General features: G+C 49.0%; 1 protein-coding gene across 2 annotated transcripts in view; it reads right to left on the reverse strand.

Moving 5' to 3' along the window:
* The window catches only part of BRWD3 (bromodomain and WD repeat domain containing 3), a 1,253,402-nt gene that overhangs the window by 131,674 nt on the left and 1,103,064 nt on the right, over positions 1–18,664 (reverse strand). For both annotated transcript variants that reach the window (XM_086918755.1, XM_086918756.1), the window contains one exon: positions 6,431–6,583. In XM_086918755.1, the coding sequence (XP_086774881.1) occupies positions 6,431–6,583 (153 nt within the window). The remainder of the gene's footprint in view (positions 1–6,430; positions 6,584–18,664) is intronic.

Raw genomic sequence — 18,664 nt, forward strand, 5'->3', positions numbered from 1 at the left:
ATCACTGCATTTACTTTTTCTGAAATTCAAAATATATATAGGTTGCACATAAGGATTAAACACCTGAGTGCAAGATTCTGCCCTAAATAAAAATTGAGCAGAACTAACAAACCAGTGACCGGGTCTTCTTCTTTCTTATAATTGTCATTGTCCTACCCGGCCACATTTTTGGACAAAACCCCCCTGGTAATAGAGCTTTCTAAAAGTGGCATTTGCAAACACAGGATATTAAAATAAACTTTACTAAAAGATGTATTTTATTATTCTGAGTTCAGGCATACTAAACTTTTTACTGTGTTCCCTGAGCCTGCTGGGATTATAGAGAGTAATAATTCCAGCAGCCCATTCTGGCCTATGAGAACAGGTAGCCTTTCAATAGTGAAAAAACAAAATGGCAGTAATTCACTATTAGGACATGCCACACACATCAGGACTTGTCCTACCTTATGCTTACAATGCACCTTGCCCTTGGGCATACATAGGGGTGACTCAGATGAAGGAAAGGGGAGTTTTAGGGGCTGGCAAGTGGTTGCACTTGCCCAGCCAGCATGACAGTACCAGACTGTACGCAGGTTCTGCAATGGCAGACCCTAGACATATTTTACAAGGCTGCTTCTGTGGGTGGCACAACCAGTGCTGCAGGCCAATAGCAGCTGTTGGAGTTACAAGCCCTGGCGGCACTCCTGGTGCACTTTACTGGGGTCTGACAGTAAACCAAATAAGCCAATCATGGAAACCAATCACATATACACTTTTCATAGGGAGCACTTGCACTGTGGCACTTATTGGCAGTGGCACAGTGCCCTGAGCAGCTAACACCAGCAAAACACATGAGGCAGATCAGCAAAAAGTGGAAGGGAGACTCACGCCAAGGTGCCAGGTCTAACACCATCTGGCATGATTGGTCAGCAGCATGCAGGAGGCCATGAGGTCCAGAAGCCTCGAGTTCATTCTGACCGAAACCCAGGACAAGGGCCAAAAGATCGGAATCATAGCCCGAAAGTCCTGAACTCGCTGTTCGGGAGGATAACCCCGAAACTGTGCCGTGTCCAGAACCGTTCCGATAAAGAGGAGCTTCTGAGAGGGAACCAGGTGCGACTTCGGCACGTTGATGGAGAACCCCAGCAAATGCAGGAGGTCGGCCCAGTCTGGAGGGGGGGGAGATGACTGCCTAGGGCGAGCCGCCTTCAACAGTCAGTCGTCGAGATAGAGAAAGACTGCAACCCCTGAACTGTGCAGATGATCTGCGACCACCGCCATCACTTTCGTGAACACCCGAGGGGCGCTGGTAAGGCCTAAAGGGAGCACGGTGAACTGAAAGTGCTTGTGACCTACAGTGAGCTGCAGGTAAAGCCTGTGGTCCGGTATGAAAATAAGCGTCCTGCAAGTCCAACACTACCATCCAGTCTTGCAGGTCTAGGGCAGAGAAGACCTGAGCAAGTGTGACAATCTTGAACTTCTCCTTCCAGAGGAAGCGATTGACGTTCCAAAGGTCTAAGATAGGACGCAGGCCCTTGTCCTTCTTTGGAGCCAGGAAGTAGTGGGAGTAACAACCACGACCTACTTCTGGCATCGGAACGCTCTTGATGTCCCCCTTGGCCAAGAGGGCCGCAACTTCCTGCTGGAGAAGTACCAAGTGATCCCCCGACATGCGGTGGTACTGAGGTGGCATTGGCTCGAGTGGTGGTCTCAAAGGGGAGGGAGTAGACCCTTTGGACAATCTGTAAAACCCACCTGTCTGTAGTGATGGTGCGCAAGTGGGGGAGGTGATTGTGAATCCTGCCACCCACTGGAGTTTGGTGGGCCTGAAACACTGGACTAGGAAGGCTTGGAGGCAGTGGTGGCAGGGGAGGTGGTGGACAGACCCGCCCGCTGCCCCCGTGACCCATCTCGGCGGGTCCCACGTCTGCGCTGAGACTGTTGCTGTGCAGGCCTGTGGCTTTGAAAGAAACGTGTTTGGGCACCCCCTCCTTGGCCACGAAGATAGTGAAAAGCAGATGCCGAAGGGGTGCACCTGGCCAAAAGGCCCAAGGACTCGGCCGTAGCCCGGGCGTCCTTAAAGCGCTCCAACGCACTATCTGCCTTGTTGTCAAAGGGGCGAGTGCCATCAAAAGGCATGTCCATCAGAGTGTTCTGAACATCCAATGAAAAGCCAGTGGTTCTCAGCCAGGCTTGACTGCGTAGCACCGCTGTCGTGGAAATCGCTCTGCCCAGCGAGTCGATGGTGCCAAGGCCACAGTGAATCGTAAAATTGGCTGCATCTCTCGACGAAGCGCTACTGACGTGGAAACAGTTCTGCTCAGAGATTTGGCAGTGTCCAGCCCACAACATATTGTAAACTTTGCTGCATTCCTCCCAGCTGCAACAGCCTGGGAGACCACTGCCCAGGCCTCCTCCGGACACTGAGGCAGCACCTACGCCACTGTATCCCACACTGAATGGAAATAGCGGCCCAAGAGACATGCAGTGTTTACAGACCGCAGCCCTAAGCTGGCGGAAGAGAAATTTTTTTTACCAAGGTAGTCCAGCTTCTTGGATTCCCTTTCCGGTGGAGCGGTATAGAAGGCACTTTTAGAAGTGGAGGCTTGGACTATCAAGCTCTCCGGGGTGGGGTGTTGAGAGAGAAAAGTGGGGTCGCCAGTAGCCGGGCGGTGGCATCGGGCGATCATCCTGTCCACGGGAGCCCCGTGTTGGACCTGGACCACGTGCCCAAAAGGATATCGTGAGGTCCTCATTGAACGGCACCATGGGCTCCGAAGAGCTCGCAGCCGGTTGAAGCACCTCTGTCAGGAGGTTAGTCCAGGCCACCACCGTAGATAGCTCGAGGGTAAGAGCCTCAGCCACCCTAAACAACACCACTTCATACGACGCTCCCTCCTCCGTAGCCACGGTAGGAGGAGACAACATGTCAAGGTCAGGTGAAGTATCAAGACCACTGGCATCCCCCAGTTCCTCTCTCCAGTCCTGGTCAGAACTGAGCTGATCAGTTAAGGGGTCCTCTAACCCCTTCCAGTCCTCCTCCTCATCGTCTGATTACCACTCAGATTGAAAAGAGGTTCCAGGAGTGAACAAGGGCACAAAAACCCCGCTCAGCGCCGGGTCCGGCGTTAGTCGATGCCGGTCCGGCTCCGTGTCTACCTCGAGATGGAGGCCGGGGTCGACGTCGACCGGCGGGCCGACCGGAGCCGAGCGCGGAAGTGGTGCTGCCAGAAACGGCGCCGGTGTAGCAAGGTCAAACTGCGCCGATCCGGACCCAGGCCAGGATCCAAGAAAAGCTTGAGAAGCTTGAGACGCTGGGGCCCGAGCCGGCGGCCGCGAAGACCAAGGCACCCCCAAACGAGTCTGCAGGTCCCGAAGGCGCACCGGCGGGGTTGGTCCGTCCAAAGATGGCATGCATCGCCTCGTAGAATGTACGGAGCTGGGCGGGAGTCACTCCGGGTCCTGGAAAGGGAGCAAAACTCAGAGTCGACTCTTCGAGCTCTGCGTGCAGAGCCGCAGGAAGGGCACCACCCACGTACCTAATCGGCCTACCGACGAGAAGAATTCAAAGAGCGACAATGCTTCTTTGACTTCTTCTTATGCTTCGACTTACCCGACCAGAGTGTGAAGACTTCGAAAATATAGAACCGGAATGGTGATGGCTCCGCGACCAGTCCCTCGACCACCCTCTCGAATGGGACTACGCATGGAGCCGACTGCCGGTGCTCAAGCAGCTTTCGGGACCGCTTCCACAACGCCTTCGGCACCATCGACCGGCAGTCAGAGCACGACTTGGGGTCATGGTCTCACTCCAGGCAAAAAAGACACACGCAGTGCGAATTCGTCACCGACATCATGCGATGACAGGAACTGCAGGCCGTGAAACCGGGCATCCCTTGTGTACCTTCGGAGTCGAAGAATCGAAAAACAAGTTGACAAAAGTTGAGAAAAAAATAGTTACTGAGGTACTGCTCTTCCGGGATAGGCACTGGCTGGCGTGGAAAAAGAAAGAACTGCGGCAACATCATCCCAGCTACCACGACGCCGACAACGGACGTGGATCCGACCAATGCAACCTTTCGACGAGCAAAGGTACTGCTGACGAAAAAACTTTCCGGATCCAGTCTGAAACCTGGGGGTAATTCTGAGGTAAAGAATCTACAACTAAGGTGTTTCTTTCAGATTGCTGGCTTAATGTACCATACTTTGGAATTCAATGTCGGCTTGATTAAGTGTACAACAAAATGATGAATAAGTAATCAGTAAACAACAACATTTGTATAACGATCTATTATAACAAGTTTTCATATCCAGTCTGACACCTGGAGGAGATTCTGCAGTCATCTAGGATTTAAATCTAGCAAGAAAGTCTATTCTATTCTACGTAGCACTTATAGAGCTCATAGCTACTCTTAGACATCTCAGCGCTGATAGTGCAACACATGGCAGATCGAAGAAACTAATATGAGCTATTCAGGAAGAGTGAGATCTTTAATAATTTGCGAAAGGGAAGTTCCTTATTTTCTGATCGCAATGAGTCAGTGTCATCAATCAGTATAAAGTAAAGAGAAGTAAGTAATATAGTTTACAGAAGGTGGGCATAGAAAAGATAAAGAATTTCCAAAACTCATAAAAATCTCACAAAATGTATAAATAATAATTCTGAAGAGCAGCATGGAAGGACATCTTTGACACACCACCGAACAGTAGTTTAGCACACTGCCATATTTGACTGCTGTTATGATCCTGGAATTAACTGTTGCAAAAACGACAAAAAACCCTCTACCATTACCAGCTGTCCATTTTTTCAAACAAAAGTGATTTCTCTATGGTGGTCAGAGGAATGGGAGGACTGTACCTCCCTCTATGCAGATGATATTTTGTTGTATGTGGCACCACCTGGGAGATCGCTGCACAGGGTTATCAATATATTTACAAATGTTGGTACATATTCCAGTTAAACCCTCAACTGGACAAAATCGCTTATATTTGTATTGAGAGGTAACCTGCCTTCCCTGCCCATGGATTGCAAGGCGGCAGAAGCCAAAGATGGATTCAAGTATCTCAGACTGTTTATCACTAAAGACCCCAAACTGTTCTATACATATAATCTGTTGCCGCTGCTACAGCAGCTAAAACATGATGTGGAACACTTGAAGACTCTTCCTCTATCATTATTAAGTAGAGCAGCACTCTTTAAAATGATGTATTTGCCTCGCTTCCTGTATGTCCTCCACAATTTGGCTAATCTGGTCCTCACATCCTACTTTGCGGCCATGGAAAGCTATCAAAGACAAGCGGTTTCGACAAGTGCAACACCATTGGAATAGCTATCATTGGAAAATGGGAGTGGTTGTGCCCTTCATGACTTTAAAACTAGAGTGCGAATTGGCAGAGACGGAAAGATTCAGGTATCTACAGGTACGACGTGCCCTGCTGACAGCTGTCCCAAGGGTGGAGACTCCTCCTGAGGCTGCGCTGCTCGAAGATGGGCTTCTAAACGGGTTTATGCCAAAAAGAGCAATTTCCCTGACTTACTCAAAGCTGGTTAACTACTTGCCGGATCCTCTCCCACAGCTCAGTGAAAAGTGGGAAAGTGACTTGTCGGAGCTGGAGGATGAAGACTGGTTGGAAGCACTGGCATCACCCAAGGAGGTTGCAATTTCCTCCAAACTAAAATTGGTACAGTTGAAAATATTACACAGAGTATATTTTACAGGGATATCATTAGTCAAGATTGTATATAGAGAAGACTCTAGTTGCAGATGACAGTGGGGCCTGGAAGGCACGCTTTTGCATATAATATGGGAGTGCTCCCACATTAGGGGGGCTCAAGAGATACCAACAGTGGCGGAATGGAAACAAGATATGGACTGTTGCATGTTTAATGAGAAAAAAGTGTATGTATAAAGGGGGTGCCCGAGGAAGAGGACACAGTATGAGGTAAATGGAATGAGTACAGGGGTGGCAGATGCGTACCACCCAGTCTACCGCTGTTAGCGTCCCTTGATGAGTATAAATCAAAGATTTTAGAAACAGTCCAACCAATTGGCGTACCAATCATTGAGAGTAAACCAAATATCACAAACCTGGTATTATTGTAAACCATGGCATGTCTTATGTGACGTATGTTGTGTTATCTGTTTGTCATTAATAAAAAGATATGTTTATAAAAAAGTGATTTCTTTTAAGAATCAAAGGCTAGTGAATTCTCCAAAGGGAACTTCAAGAAAATTACTGAACAAGGACGTCCTAACAGCATCAGGGCCGATAAAATATGCAGGGTAGAAAACTACTGTTGCATCAATCATTAATGGCAGCCAAACTATTACTTGCAACTTTAGAAGTTGCCCACTTTCACTTCAATTTCGTTTTGAAATCTGAAATGAAAAAAATATCCAGATGCACGATAAAAGAGCTTTAAAAAACAAACACAATTCTAATATCTTACCCGTGATTTCTTATTTGGAGTGTATGCTTTAGAGTTGCTGAATATTAACCGAACATCTTTTCCAAACTCAAGTGGAGTAGTGTAAATCCCTGCTTCCAAGTTCGCTTTCACAGTGCTGAAGTCCATTGGAGTCTCTATGAGATCACGATAATCCTGTCGGAAACATTAAAAAAGCTCATTTATATATGTACATTAAGTACGCACATTTTGGATGATGCCTTATATCATTACAATTATTTGAATAAACAAGACCCCACATTTCAAAATATAAACAAAGAAGTTACATCCCTTTGTTTAAGTTCGCAATGATGGATACTGTGATTCCTTCAGTGGAATAATAACCCATGAAATACAATGCTTCACAACACCAAACTCGGACGCCCAGTGAATAGAGGTAGATAGGCAGCAAATAATCTACAACGGGAAGGCAGTAGCTTCGCCTTTTTTTGGGAGGCAAATCTGTTGAGATTGGAAGAGGTCTGGAGTATAGGGGAATGGATTTTTGGGAGGCAGGGGTCCTGGGCGTTTACTGGTGATCCTGAAGACAAAAAACTGTGGCATGCTTCTTAGATCTTGCTCACATCCTGGACAGGAGGACCACAGCCATGACGTGGATGATTTGCTGCTCCCATCCACGAAGTCTGGCTCCATGCAATGTCTCAATGGGCTAAAGCAGAGGGCACAGCCCTACACAGAGAAGAGGCCAAAGGATTACACTGCAGTTTCACAGCCCATGCCTGGGAGATTACTTGAATAAGGAGTATTTTAGCCCAGTTTCTCTCTATTACAATAGCAGCCCATGCCCAACCCACCATGATGCATCAGTCCCAGACAATTACCCAGGATCATTCATGTATAGCACCAGCTGCCCCTAACAACTGCTAGGCTCAATCACAATGACCACCGTCACTGATGCCTTCTCTTCCGCTTCCTCATCTGCCCAAGCGATCATCCTGCTCACCTGATATAAGGTTCATTTCAGTGCAGTTTGAGTATCCCTAGAACTCATACATATACACCACCAGTACTCTCCATTAGCATACCACATTCGACCATTGAAATTCTTTCTTCTGCTCCATCACCAGGCAGGGGCAAAATCAAGGCTGCTGGGTCACTCTCAAAGTGGATCTCAGTTATGCTGATATCCCTCGACAGCTGCTTAGATAGAATCCCGAATGGACTCTTGCCGTTGGTGTTTAGTGCAAGGCGTTTAGAAACCACGGGGTTGGTACTGCACAACTTCGGTAGGCCCTGGTGTCTTTACACTTGGTGGAGAGAGCAATCTGGCCTTCCAGAGCACGCACGAGTCCCTTCTCCTGATCGTCTTGGCATAGGTCGAGCTGGAAGCTGCAAGTGGGAGGACCACACTCTGCTTGTCGGTGCCTGCAGGCTGCAGGGGAGTAGCTCGAACTTCAAGTGCTGGCAGGCTACTCAAGGTTTTGGCAGTTTTCCAGCTCGCAGGACTAGTCATTCTGTCACCATTGTCGAGAGAGGGCTGAGGACGGCAGGGTTACGTGCCAATGTCCAAAGTTCTGCTGCATTTCTCACCAGGAAGTGACTCTCATTCGTTCTTCTGTTGATCCGTCGAAATTGAGTTATTGGGTTCAGGGAGCCCACTTAAATACTTGATTTACAGGCGTTTATGGGTGGTGCCAGGTAGTAACAAATGAGCTACCTATATTAAGGTTGTCTACACCCTCTATATGACCACTTCCTCTGGGAAGTGGGCATAACCCTGACCCTAGAAGGTTAATTCCATCCAAAACAACATGGAGGCATCTGAAAAGTGGGGTCCACATCAGCTGGCCTGCTCTAGGAGTGGTGCTGGCTGAATGTGAGCACACCCTCTAATCTTGCTAATTTTCCCACCTGCCTTCCAGCCAGCAAGTGTGGTCATGAAAGGGGGAGGCTCCCTTATTTTCAGAGTGCTGATAGAGCACATTCTTCAGCCTTCTATTTTACACAGAAGCCATGGCAGTTTCAAAACAAACCTAACCCCTGACCACAAGCTGATTTACTCTACTGAGTTTAGTCAAAATCTGGCTATTTATTTATTCATATATTTGGCACACAAAGCACAAGTTACTACTTGTGTAACAATATATCTGTAGGAGACATTAGTCAGTGATAGATTCCTTACCTTAGAATATCCCCAGGCGTCAGACTGGATCTGGAAAGTTTTGCTTAGCAGTACCCCTGCGCCTCAGTAGTGGGGTCCTGTGGCTCCGCGTCCATCGCTGGCGTCGTATGCGCGGAGATGACATCACTGTGAGAAGTTGGCCTGATATATGATGCTCACTAGTTCTAGTGATCACCTTGTATCAGTCCAAACAACCCTTATGGTGATTGGTTGTAAGTCAATCTTATAGACCAGCTATCCTAATGGTAGCATGGACAAAGTCTTAGGCTAAACTCTTTTGGCATGTGAAGCCAGCTGTTTTGCCACATATAACCCCTTGAATACCAAATGAAAGGACACCACACAGGTAGTTATGAAAATAAATAAGATATTTATTAACTAACATACACCTCTGAACTCTTTATGAGATCAGAGGGCTAAGCACATGACAATGTCTTAGGAAAAATACGTTTAAGTTGCACAAATTACAATGGTGCCCTAGGGGCACGACAAACCATATACTAAGTAAGTGGAATGTGAAAGTCGATAAAAGGAATGGAGCTGTCCAGAGGCTGTAGGATCGTTGGGACCACGCTATACTAACTCTAGGTAGGTAATAAGAGGCCCACGGAACGCGTGTGCAGAGTGTGAACTCACACGCGAGATGCGTAACAGTGTCTATGGACAGTAGAGTTCAAGAAAAAGGTAAGTAAGGACAATCCTGACTAGGCAGAACTAAAGCGACTGTGAAACTGGACACTAGGAGAGTCAAGCTACCCTTGAGCACCGAAATGCTCGTGTTACCTCACCCACAGGCTGCGGGTGCATGGGTGCCAAGTCGTGTCGGGTTCCGGCGTTGAAGTCTATGGAGCCTGGAAGGAAAATGCTGCAGGCGATCAGGAGGAAGATGTCCAGTGTGATCCAAGGGTGGATCAGTGAAGAGAAGAACCTGAAAGCAGAGGGCACAATGTTCAAAGTCACTAGCCAGTGACTGGAGTGGAACCAGGAGTGGAACCAGATGTCGTTGTCGCGATCAGGTGAGGGTGGACGCTTGTCTCTGCAGCCACGTGGACCAGGTGGTGTCTTCGACGACCAGGATGGAGGCAGGAGCTGTCCCACGCAGGCTCTCGCTGTTGGCGGTGTCGGCTTCAGATTCTGAGTCAACAGGCCTTGGCAAAGGCAACCCACGCGGTGAGTGGAAACGGCGTCTGGAGTGGACCAGGAGGGTCCGGGGTGCTCCTCTTTTGGAAGGGAGCAAGGGCCAGTCTGGAGCAACCAGACCAGCAGTGAAGATTTCGCAGTTCGTCGTCTAGGAGGTCACTAGCAAGCCAGCAAGTGACCAGACAACCCGTCTAGCAGCAAACAGGCAGAAGGGCCCCACGCAGATCTCGTGGATGCTGGAGAGCTGGTCTTCGGTGCAGGAGCTGGTCGGGGTCGGGGCTTCTCAGTCCCCAAAGCACTTGGACGAGGATACCTCTGAAGTCGTGCTGGAGCGAAGTGCTGCTTCTTTCAAGATGGCCGGTCCCACGTGTCTCGTCGCACCCATGGATCTCAGCTGTGCTGCAGATGTAGGCAGAGGTCGGAGAGGTCTGGGAATCCGGGTCTCGTCAGGCTCTGAAGTCTGGATCCTTGCAGGAAGATGACAAAGGGAAGCCGCTGGACGCTGATGGTGCCTGCTTGTGCAGGGTGGACAATCCTTGCCCAAAAGGGAGATTTCTTCAGTCTTCTGTGGAGCAGAACGTCGAAGTCCAGAGATTCTTCTTGTAAAGTTGTTCAGGATAATCTAATCTGGAATGGGACCAGCTCCTACCTTTATCTAGCTAAAGGGGGCTGTACTACGACTAGGTCCCTCCTCTGGGTGGGACCAGGAAGGGGGTTGGTTACACCCCCTATCCTTTGTCCGGTCTTGCGCCAGCTCTGGGGCTGGAGTGCCCCAGGAACTGGTTTAGACCGGTGTATGCACAGGGACACCTTGTGTGCCCCAGGCATGTCTCATTCCTTTCAGCCCTGTCCTACCTAATACACAAAATCCTGTCTGGGGTGGTGCTAGCACCTCCCAAGGCAGGAAACCCTTTGTCCAAGCCTCCCTCGCTGGAAGGACTCCCAGCAGCAGGAGGTCAGACTTGTGTCTGTGGTGGCAGCATCCATTTTGTGATGCTGAGGCTCGAGTTAACTTTAACCGGGGTTCACAGTTACATACATGTCGTGTCCCTCTAGAAGGGTGGCATGCTACCCCCGTCGCCAGAATTGGCGAGGGGGTAGTATTCCAATTCGTATGACACCTTACTCGACATGTTTTGATAATGCTATACCAAAGTTGGCAATAACCGTGAGGATTATAATGCACTTAACAGTATATGGTATAGCGTTATCATGGAAACAGCTAAAGGACTTGGTTCCGAAAGCTGCAGACAGGCTCAGCTCATGCTAGAGCACCATCTCACATAATTCCAAGCACTCTGCCTTCAGGATTGATAAGGCCTGCCATAGGAGTGACTGAGAGGAGTATATGTGTCCATTTTAGGGTTAGATATAGGGATACTTTATCTAAAGCAAAGGGTGATTACACCACTTTGCCCCAGCTGATTGATCAGCCAGTTGTGTCAGATTTGGATGGCCAGCCAGGGGTGGCATAATACATGCTGCAGCCCCTGGTAGGCCCTGGGTGCACCTATGCCCTGGGTACCTAAGGTACACTGTACATGGACTGATAAGGTGACTCAGTATCCAATTAGATATGCACCTATGGTATATGGTTGTCAATTTAGAGAGAGCACAGCTAGGCTGTGGGTCTGATTAGCAGGCCCACAGCCAGGGAAAGTCGTAAACCAGTGAAGCAAAAAGCAAAAATCGGGGGTGACCATAGGATTGCAGACCCTACTCTCCTACAGAAGCCAACAAGCCTTTGCAACTGCAAGTTGACACGGTGCACAGGGGTTTGTTATTGCAACCCCCACAAGGAATACTGGGCTCAAACTTGGTGAAGTATGAGTTACTTACCTTCGGTAACGATGTACCTAGCGGAGAAGATTCAAGCCGCAGATTCCTTCACGTAGAATTATCCCCAGAAACTTTTTTGCAACAGTATCCCTGCGCGCCGGGCGGGCGGGACAACATCACGCGACTCCGACGGTCCACTAGGACTAGGTTGAGGATGTTGCGACACTCCTCTGGAAGCAGCTGCGCAACTGAATCGCACAAAGCATGGGAATATCAGTCCAAGAGGTATGTGATGTTCATCGCTCAAAAGGCCAGGCTGCTGGAAGAGAAAATACGTTTCCCAAGGGTATCAGCCTATTGGAATTACTTTCAGGTGGAGTGGAAGGCAACACATTTGGGATGACCTTGGCAGTTGAGATCTTCACAATAAGGCCATCACGGGAGGTTGAGAGAGAGAGGCTGGGTCTCCTGCGGTCAGTGTCGTTGGGCAATTATGCAATGCACAGGTGCCCCAGTGCAAGGTTTGGCCCCCAGGCAAATGCCGGTGAGGGCATTGTTGAAGGGGAACAGTGGATTAGCCAAACTGGTTACCTGGGTTTAGCACCTTTGATTAGACGTTGGACTCGACCTTGACAGTGGGAAGCTGGAGGTGAAGGATCACTGCTGCCCTGAGTGCAACGGTGGTAAAAGGATGCGCCTTCCTCCGAGACAGGGCCAGAGGGGAAAGCATGCCATTAGAATCAATCAACTACTCATGCCAGTTCTCCGCTGGCTCGGGGTCCTGCTTCAGGGGACCAAACCCTTCCTCCACATCTCCCCCTTCAAGGATGGGTCAATCTAGGGGAAGAAAGGTCAGGTGTGGCTTGGGTCTGGGTGACGCTGGCGTTGATGTCAAACAGCTTCCGCTCAGTAATGATGATAGGCTCATTGTCAAGCGGCATCAGGGCCGCATCCGCCGCCACAGAGGGACGATTTGGTTTGGAAGCAGGGACCCATAACCGCATCAGTCCAGATCCAGATTGAGAGGGATCGTCTGACACTGGGGGCAGATCTCCAGGTGGCAACCAAGCATGGGCACCTCTTGGGTCTATGGGGCCCAAAGGCGCACCAGAGGAAGTCAGTGGCCTAAAGATGGCATGCTTGGTGTAGTAAAGTTCTTTAAGTTGGGAGGCAGTTGCTTCGGCTCCAGGAAACTCGGGGTAGCTTGGAGCAGGACTGGATGCTGGCTCCGCAGGTGGAATGGAGGAAAAGCCTAGAATGATGGTGTTTGGACAGGGATCCAAAGAATAGTTAAACTTCTTCTTGAGCTTCTTGGACTTACCGGACTTGGATGAAGAGGTCTTGGAATGCTAAGATGATCGTCTGCGGGAACGGCACTGGGAGGGACACCAAAAGCTACCCTGGGAATGGGTCTGGAAAAGGTGCAACATCTTCTTCTGTCATGCCGCCAAGAGCTTCTACATCCTCTCGAGAATTGTCTTGTGGAGCATCGAGTTGCACTCAGCACAGGCCTTGGGGTCATGGCCCGACCCCAGGCACCAGAGATAGACCAAGTGGGGATCAAACACATTTGTTTGTGACATTCCCCGCAAGGTATAAACCCTATTTAGTTTTACAGGGGTCATGTATCGAGCACACTTAGAGCATTAGCTCAAAAAGAGTTGATAAAAAGGTTGAAAAAGTTGGTAAAAAAAATGATTTGCTCTGTTGCGCTGCTGGCGTGAAAAAAAAGGAACTGATGTCAGCACGCAGTGGTGGTGCATATATAAGTACCGTCATGCTACTTCTGACACTCACAACATTGACCCAATCAACAGCACCTACTGGCGCGCAGAGGTACTGCTCAAGATTTTCCAAATTCAGTCTTTCACCTGGGTACTATTCAAAGGTGATGAATCTGTATTTGGTAGTCCCTATGAGAAATGGGAATACTGATATCCTATCCTGTGAGGGTGTACCGTAACCACCACTGTAACCTAGGCAAAGACTTAAGGTGTTGAAATCAATCCAAACGAAAAGAATAAAAATCGGTACAGAATGGAACCTGTCGCAAATCACAGGTACCTCCTAAGCAATCACAGGAGGATAGGAATGTGAAAATAAGCGGCTGCCAGCTGAGAAAACACATCCAGTCACCTAGTTTTAGAGCCAGCAGGACCTGTGTGAGGGACAACAACTTGTTTTCTAGAGGAGACATGTATTCAACAACATTAGGTAAAGAAACGGACGAAGCTTGCAGTTGTTCTTCTGAACAAGAAAATATTGCTAACATTGATCTCTTGTTATATAATGTATTCCTCAGCCACTTAATTTAACAGTGTGAGAAGTTGGCCTGATATATGATGCTCACTAGTTCTAGTGATCACCTTGTATCAGTCCAAACAACCCTTATGGTGATTGGTTGTAAGTCAACCTTATAGACCAGCTATCCTTTTTTTTTTATTTTAAACCTTTTTTATTCAGATTTTTACAACATGTTATTTAAAGCCCTTGGTTCCCACCCCCCCACCCCCCATGAGGACAGGTATTTCTAATATTATTTACATAGAGATTTACATTACACAAATACAAATTCCTAAAGAGGGGGTAACAGAGAACAGAAAAAAAACATATTAACATCAAAACCCAATACACTATTGATCACACATTTCATTTTGCGATGATTTAATGAGACAGGTATAGGTATTCTCAATGAGGTTCAGTTGCGTTATTTGGTGGATGAAATTCTTTAGCATTTATCCAAGGCATTTTTGATTCCTATATTCAATGCGCCTGTATCCAATCTAGCAAAGGTGCCCAGATTTTCATGCCTCTCTGCCGAATATTACGCCCCTTTTGTTTATAAATGGCTACCTCGAGGCTACATGTCGCAAGTAATCTAGCCTTCCATTGGGAAAAGGATGGTGGAGTGGGATCGAGCCAGGCTGATGCGACACATAGTCGAAAGATTGCCATTGCCACGAAGATCACCCCTTGAACTTGTCTAGGCCGATCTTTATTAATGATGCCCAGTATAATCTCTTCAGTTGTTATGTTAATCCCAGCGCCGGTGATATCAGCAAGAAACCCAGATATTTCATTTATAACGTTTGATAGGGTATTACATGTGGCGAACATATGCACACTGTCTGCAGCAGGAAATGCACATCGCGGGCAAGTAGTGCCCTTACCTGTCCCCCATTTAGCAATTTTATACGGTGTATAATACAGCGAAAAGTATGTTTTATAGAATTGTGCCTGTAATTTTAAGGACATTAAGTAAGTAAGTGACAGGTCATATGCCATAAGTGGAATGCTAGGTGGAACTTCTAGTTTAATTTGCCATTCCGCCCCATGTTTGTCCATATCATCTGGGAGCAAGGTATTAAAGCTTTCATAAATCTCGCCAATTCTTGGGGGCGTGTTGTTGCGCATATTTTCTATGATTTGGCATATATGAAATTTAATACGACCACCCCCTTTTTTTAGCAGGAAGTCTCTCACTTGAAGATATTTAAAGAAATCCCTGTTGGGGATGTTATAGTCTTTTTTTAATTCATCAAATGATTTCATTCCCTGAGTAGAGTAGAAACATCCGAGTTGCTCTATCCCTAATGTACACCAGCTCCGTACATAAGAGTCATGAAATATTTCTGGAAGATCTGAATTCTGAAGAACCGGTGTGTAATGTGAAAATCGCCCAAGACCAAGTAATTTCTTGACCTGTCTCCAGACTTTGACCACATTGTTGATGGTTTTGAATTTCACCCTTTTAAGGTGATCATCATTAACGTGCCGCCAGAGACAGCCAGTGCTCCCATTCCCTAGGATAAGTTCTTGTGGTGTAGGAATACTCAGATCATCTGGGTTAGATTTTAACAATCTTGTGCTGTAATTCATAACTGTAGCCCAATAATAAAGCATGAAATTAGGTAACGCCCACCCCCCACGCTCTCTAGGTAGTGTGATCCATGTTAGTGCTCTCCGAGGTTTACTATAACCCCATAAAAATTGTGAGAACATTGAATCTATTTTCTTAAATACATGTGGTAGGAATTCCAAGCAAATTGCCCTAAAAAAATATAAAAACTTAGGAAAAAAAAACATCTTCACTAAATTTGTTCTACCTCCGATAGACAGATGTAGGTTATCTAACCGTGACAATTCTCTCTTAGTGTATTTACAATATTCTCAACATTGGCACTAATGCTAACACCCAAGTATGTTGCTTTATCAGTTATTCTCGGGTCTCTCATCACAACCTTAGTATTAAGCACGAGCAGTGTCTTGCTGGAATGAACAAGTTACTTACCTTCGGTAACGATATATCTGTAAGAAACATTAGTTAGTGTTAGATTCCTTACCTTAGGATATCCCCAGGCGTCAGTCTGGATCCGGAAACTTTTGCGTAGCAGTACCCCTGCGCGTCGGTAGGCGTCGTCTGCAGGCGTCCCCTGCGGCTCCGCGTCCGTCGTTGGCGTCGTGCGCCGTGATGACGTCGCTGGAGTATATAGACGCCGCCTCCGCGCGCTGACGTCAGTTCTTTGCACACAGCATTTCAGCGCCAGGAGACGCAGAGCCATGAGAGAACCAACACTGGTGCCATGTAAAAACTAGGGCCCTGAAAGGGATGACCTTAACCCTAGGTATCAGTTCGCAGAACGGGGAGGATGGGTGGGTTCGGTAAGGAATCTAACACTAACTAATGTTTCTTACAGATATATCGTTACCGAAGGTAAGTAACTTGTTCATCTGAAAGAAACACGTTAGTGTTAGATTCCTTACCTTAGAATACATACCCCAGCAATACCAACCCCGGTGGTGGGTCTGCGAACCAATACAAAACTACACCATAAAGTCCTGGAGGACAGAACGGCCAAAGAAGCCATCCCTCCGGACTTGACTGTCCAGGCAGTAGTGCCTCGCAAAGGTGTGCAGCGAGGCCCACGTAGCCGCTTGGCAAATGTCCTGCAAGGAGACTCCCCGGCCCAGGGCAGTAGTAGCCGCCGTGGCCCGAGTGGAATGGGCCCTCAGCCCAACAGGAGGCTCCTTCCGAGCCAAAGAGTAGCACGCTTTGATGCCGAGAACGACCCATCGAGAGATGGTTCGCTTACAAACCGCCCGTCCCTTCTTCGCACCCACGTAGCCAACAAACAGTTGGTCATCCACCCGGAACTGGCGTGTGCGATCCATGTAGAATGAAAGCGCACGTTTTGGGTCCAGACGGTGGAGCCGCTCTTCATCCTTTGAAGGATGCGGAGGCGGGAAGAAGGAAGGGAGGGTGATGGACTGCCCGATGTGAAAGGCCGAAACAACCTTGGGCAGGAAAGAAGGTCTAGTCCTCAGAACCACCTTGTCAGGATGAATGGACAGGAAAGGAGGTTGGACAGAAAGAGCCTGGAGCTCACTCACTCTCCTGGCAGAGGTGATGGCAACCAGGAAAGCCGTCTTTAAAGTCAGGAGACGGAGAGGACAAGAATGAAGGGGCTCAAAGGGAGCACACATCAGGAAGGTCAGAACCAGGTTCAAATCCCACTGAGGCATCACAAACGGAACAGGTGGAAACATGTGAGTGATGCCTTTTAAGAACCGAGTTACAATCGGGGATTTGAACAAAGAAGGCTGATCAGGAAGCCTCAAAAAGGCTGAAAGGGCAGAAAGGTAGCCCTTGATAGTGCCCAGAGCAGAGCCCTGCTGGGCAAGAGAAAGAAGAAACAGAAGAACCTCCGAAAGAGGGGCAGAGAGAGGATCCACAGCCTTTGCTGTGCACCATGCCACAAATCTGTTCCACCGACAGGCGTATACCGACTTAGTGGAGGGACGCCTGGCTGCCAGAATAACATCACAGACTTCAGGAGGCAAGTCAAATGGCCTCAACTGCCGCCGCTCAATCTCCAAGCATGGAGGTGGAGACTGGACAGGTTCGGGTGGAGGACCGTCCCCTGCTGCTGCGACAGAAGGTCCTCCTGAAGAGGCAGGCGGATCGGGGGACCGACTGACATGCTGAGTAGCTCGGGATACCAGTACCTTCGAGCCCAGTCCAGAGCCACAAGGATAACTTGGGCCCGGTCGCGCCTGATCTTCTTCAGCACTCTGGGCAGAAGTGGTATAGGCGGAAAGGCGTATAACAGACCGCAACTCCACTCGCGCCGAAAGGCGTCGCCGTGCGAGTGCCGTCTTGGAAACTCCAACGCGCAGAACTGATGACATTGCGCGTTCTCTTCTGTGGCGAATAGATCTAACCAAGGCTCTCCCCATTGCAGAAAGATGCCTTGCGCCACGTCCGAGTTCAGACGCCATTCGTGATCCATCGAGCACCGATGGCTGAGTTCGTCCGCCCTGGCGTTCAGAGAACCTGCCAGGTGTTGAACCGTCAGAGTCACGCCCTGACGTTCCAGCCATTGCCAGAGGCGCAGAGCCTCCTGGCAAAGGGTCCACGACCCCACTCCGCCCTGTTTGTTGCAGTACCACATGGCGGTGGTGTTGTCGGTGAACACCTGCACTACACTCCCGTTGACAAAGGGGAGGAATGCCTTCAGTGCCAGACGAATCGCCCGCAGCTCCAACAAGTTGATATGGAGCCGGGACTCCGCCGGAGACCAGATGCCTCTGATCTCTGCCTCTCCCAAGTGGCCACCCCAGCCCTGGAGGGACGCGTCCGTCACGACAACATGCTCCGGTTGGGGAAGGGAGAGGGACTTGCCCCTGACCCAATCGCGGTCCGTAAGCCACCACTGCAGTTGTCTCGCAGTGCCCTCCGAAATCAAGACGTGGTCGGACAAGTTGCCCTGATGCTGGGCCCACTGAAACTTCAGGTCCCACTGCAGAGCCCGCATCCGCCACCGGGCGTGATGCACCAGAAGGATGCAGGAAGCCATCAGTCCCAGCAGCCGCAGCGTCAACCTGACCGAAACTCGGGATAGCGGCTGAAAGATGGGAATCAAAGCCTGAATATCCCGAACCCGCCGTTCCGGAGGATAAACCCGAAACTGCGCCGAGTCCAGAACCGCTCCGATGAAGAGGAGCTTTTGAGAGGGGCACAGGTGTGATTTCGGCACATTGATGGAGAACCCCAGGTCGTGCAAGAGGTCTGCCGTCATCTGAAGGTGGTGGACGACTGTCTGGGGCGAGCCCGCCTTCAACAACCAGTCGTCTAGGTAGGGGAAGACTGAAACCCCTAACCTGCGCAGATGGGC

Source organism: Lissotriton vulgaris, chromosome 4_1 (genome assembly GCF_964263255.1).
Source record: "Lissotriton vulgaris chromosome 4_1, aLisVul1.2, whole genome shotgun sequence".
NCBI lineage: Eukaryota > Metazoa > Chordata > Amphibia > Caudata > Salamandridae > Lissotriton > Lissotriton vulgaris.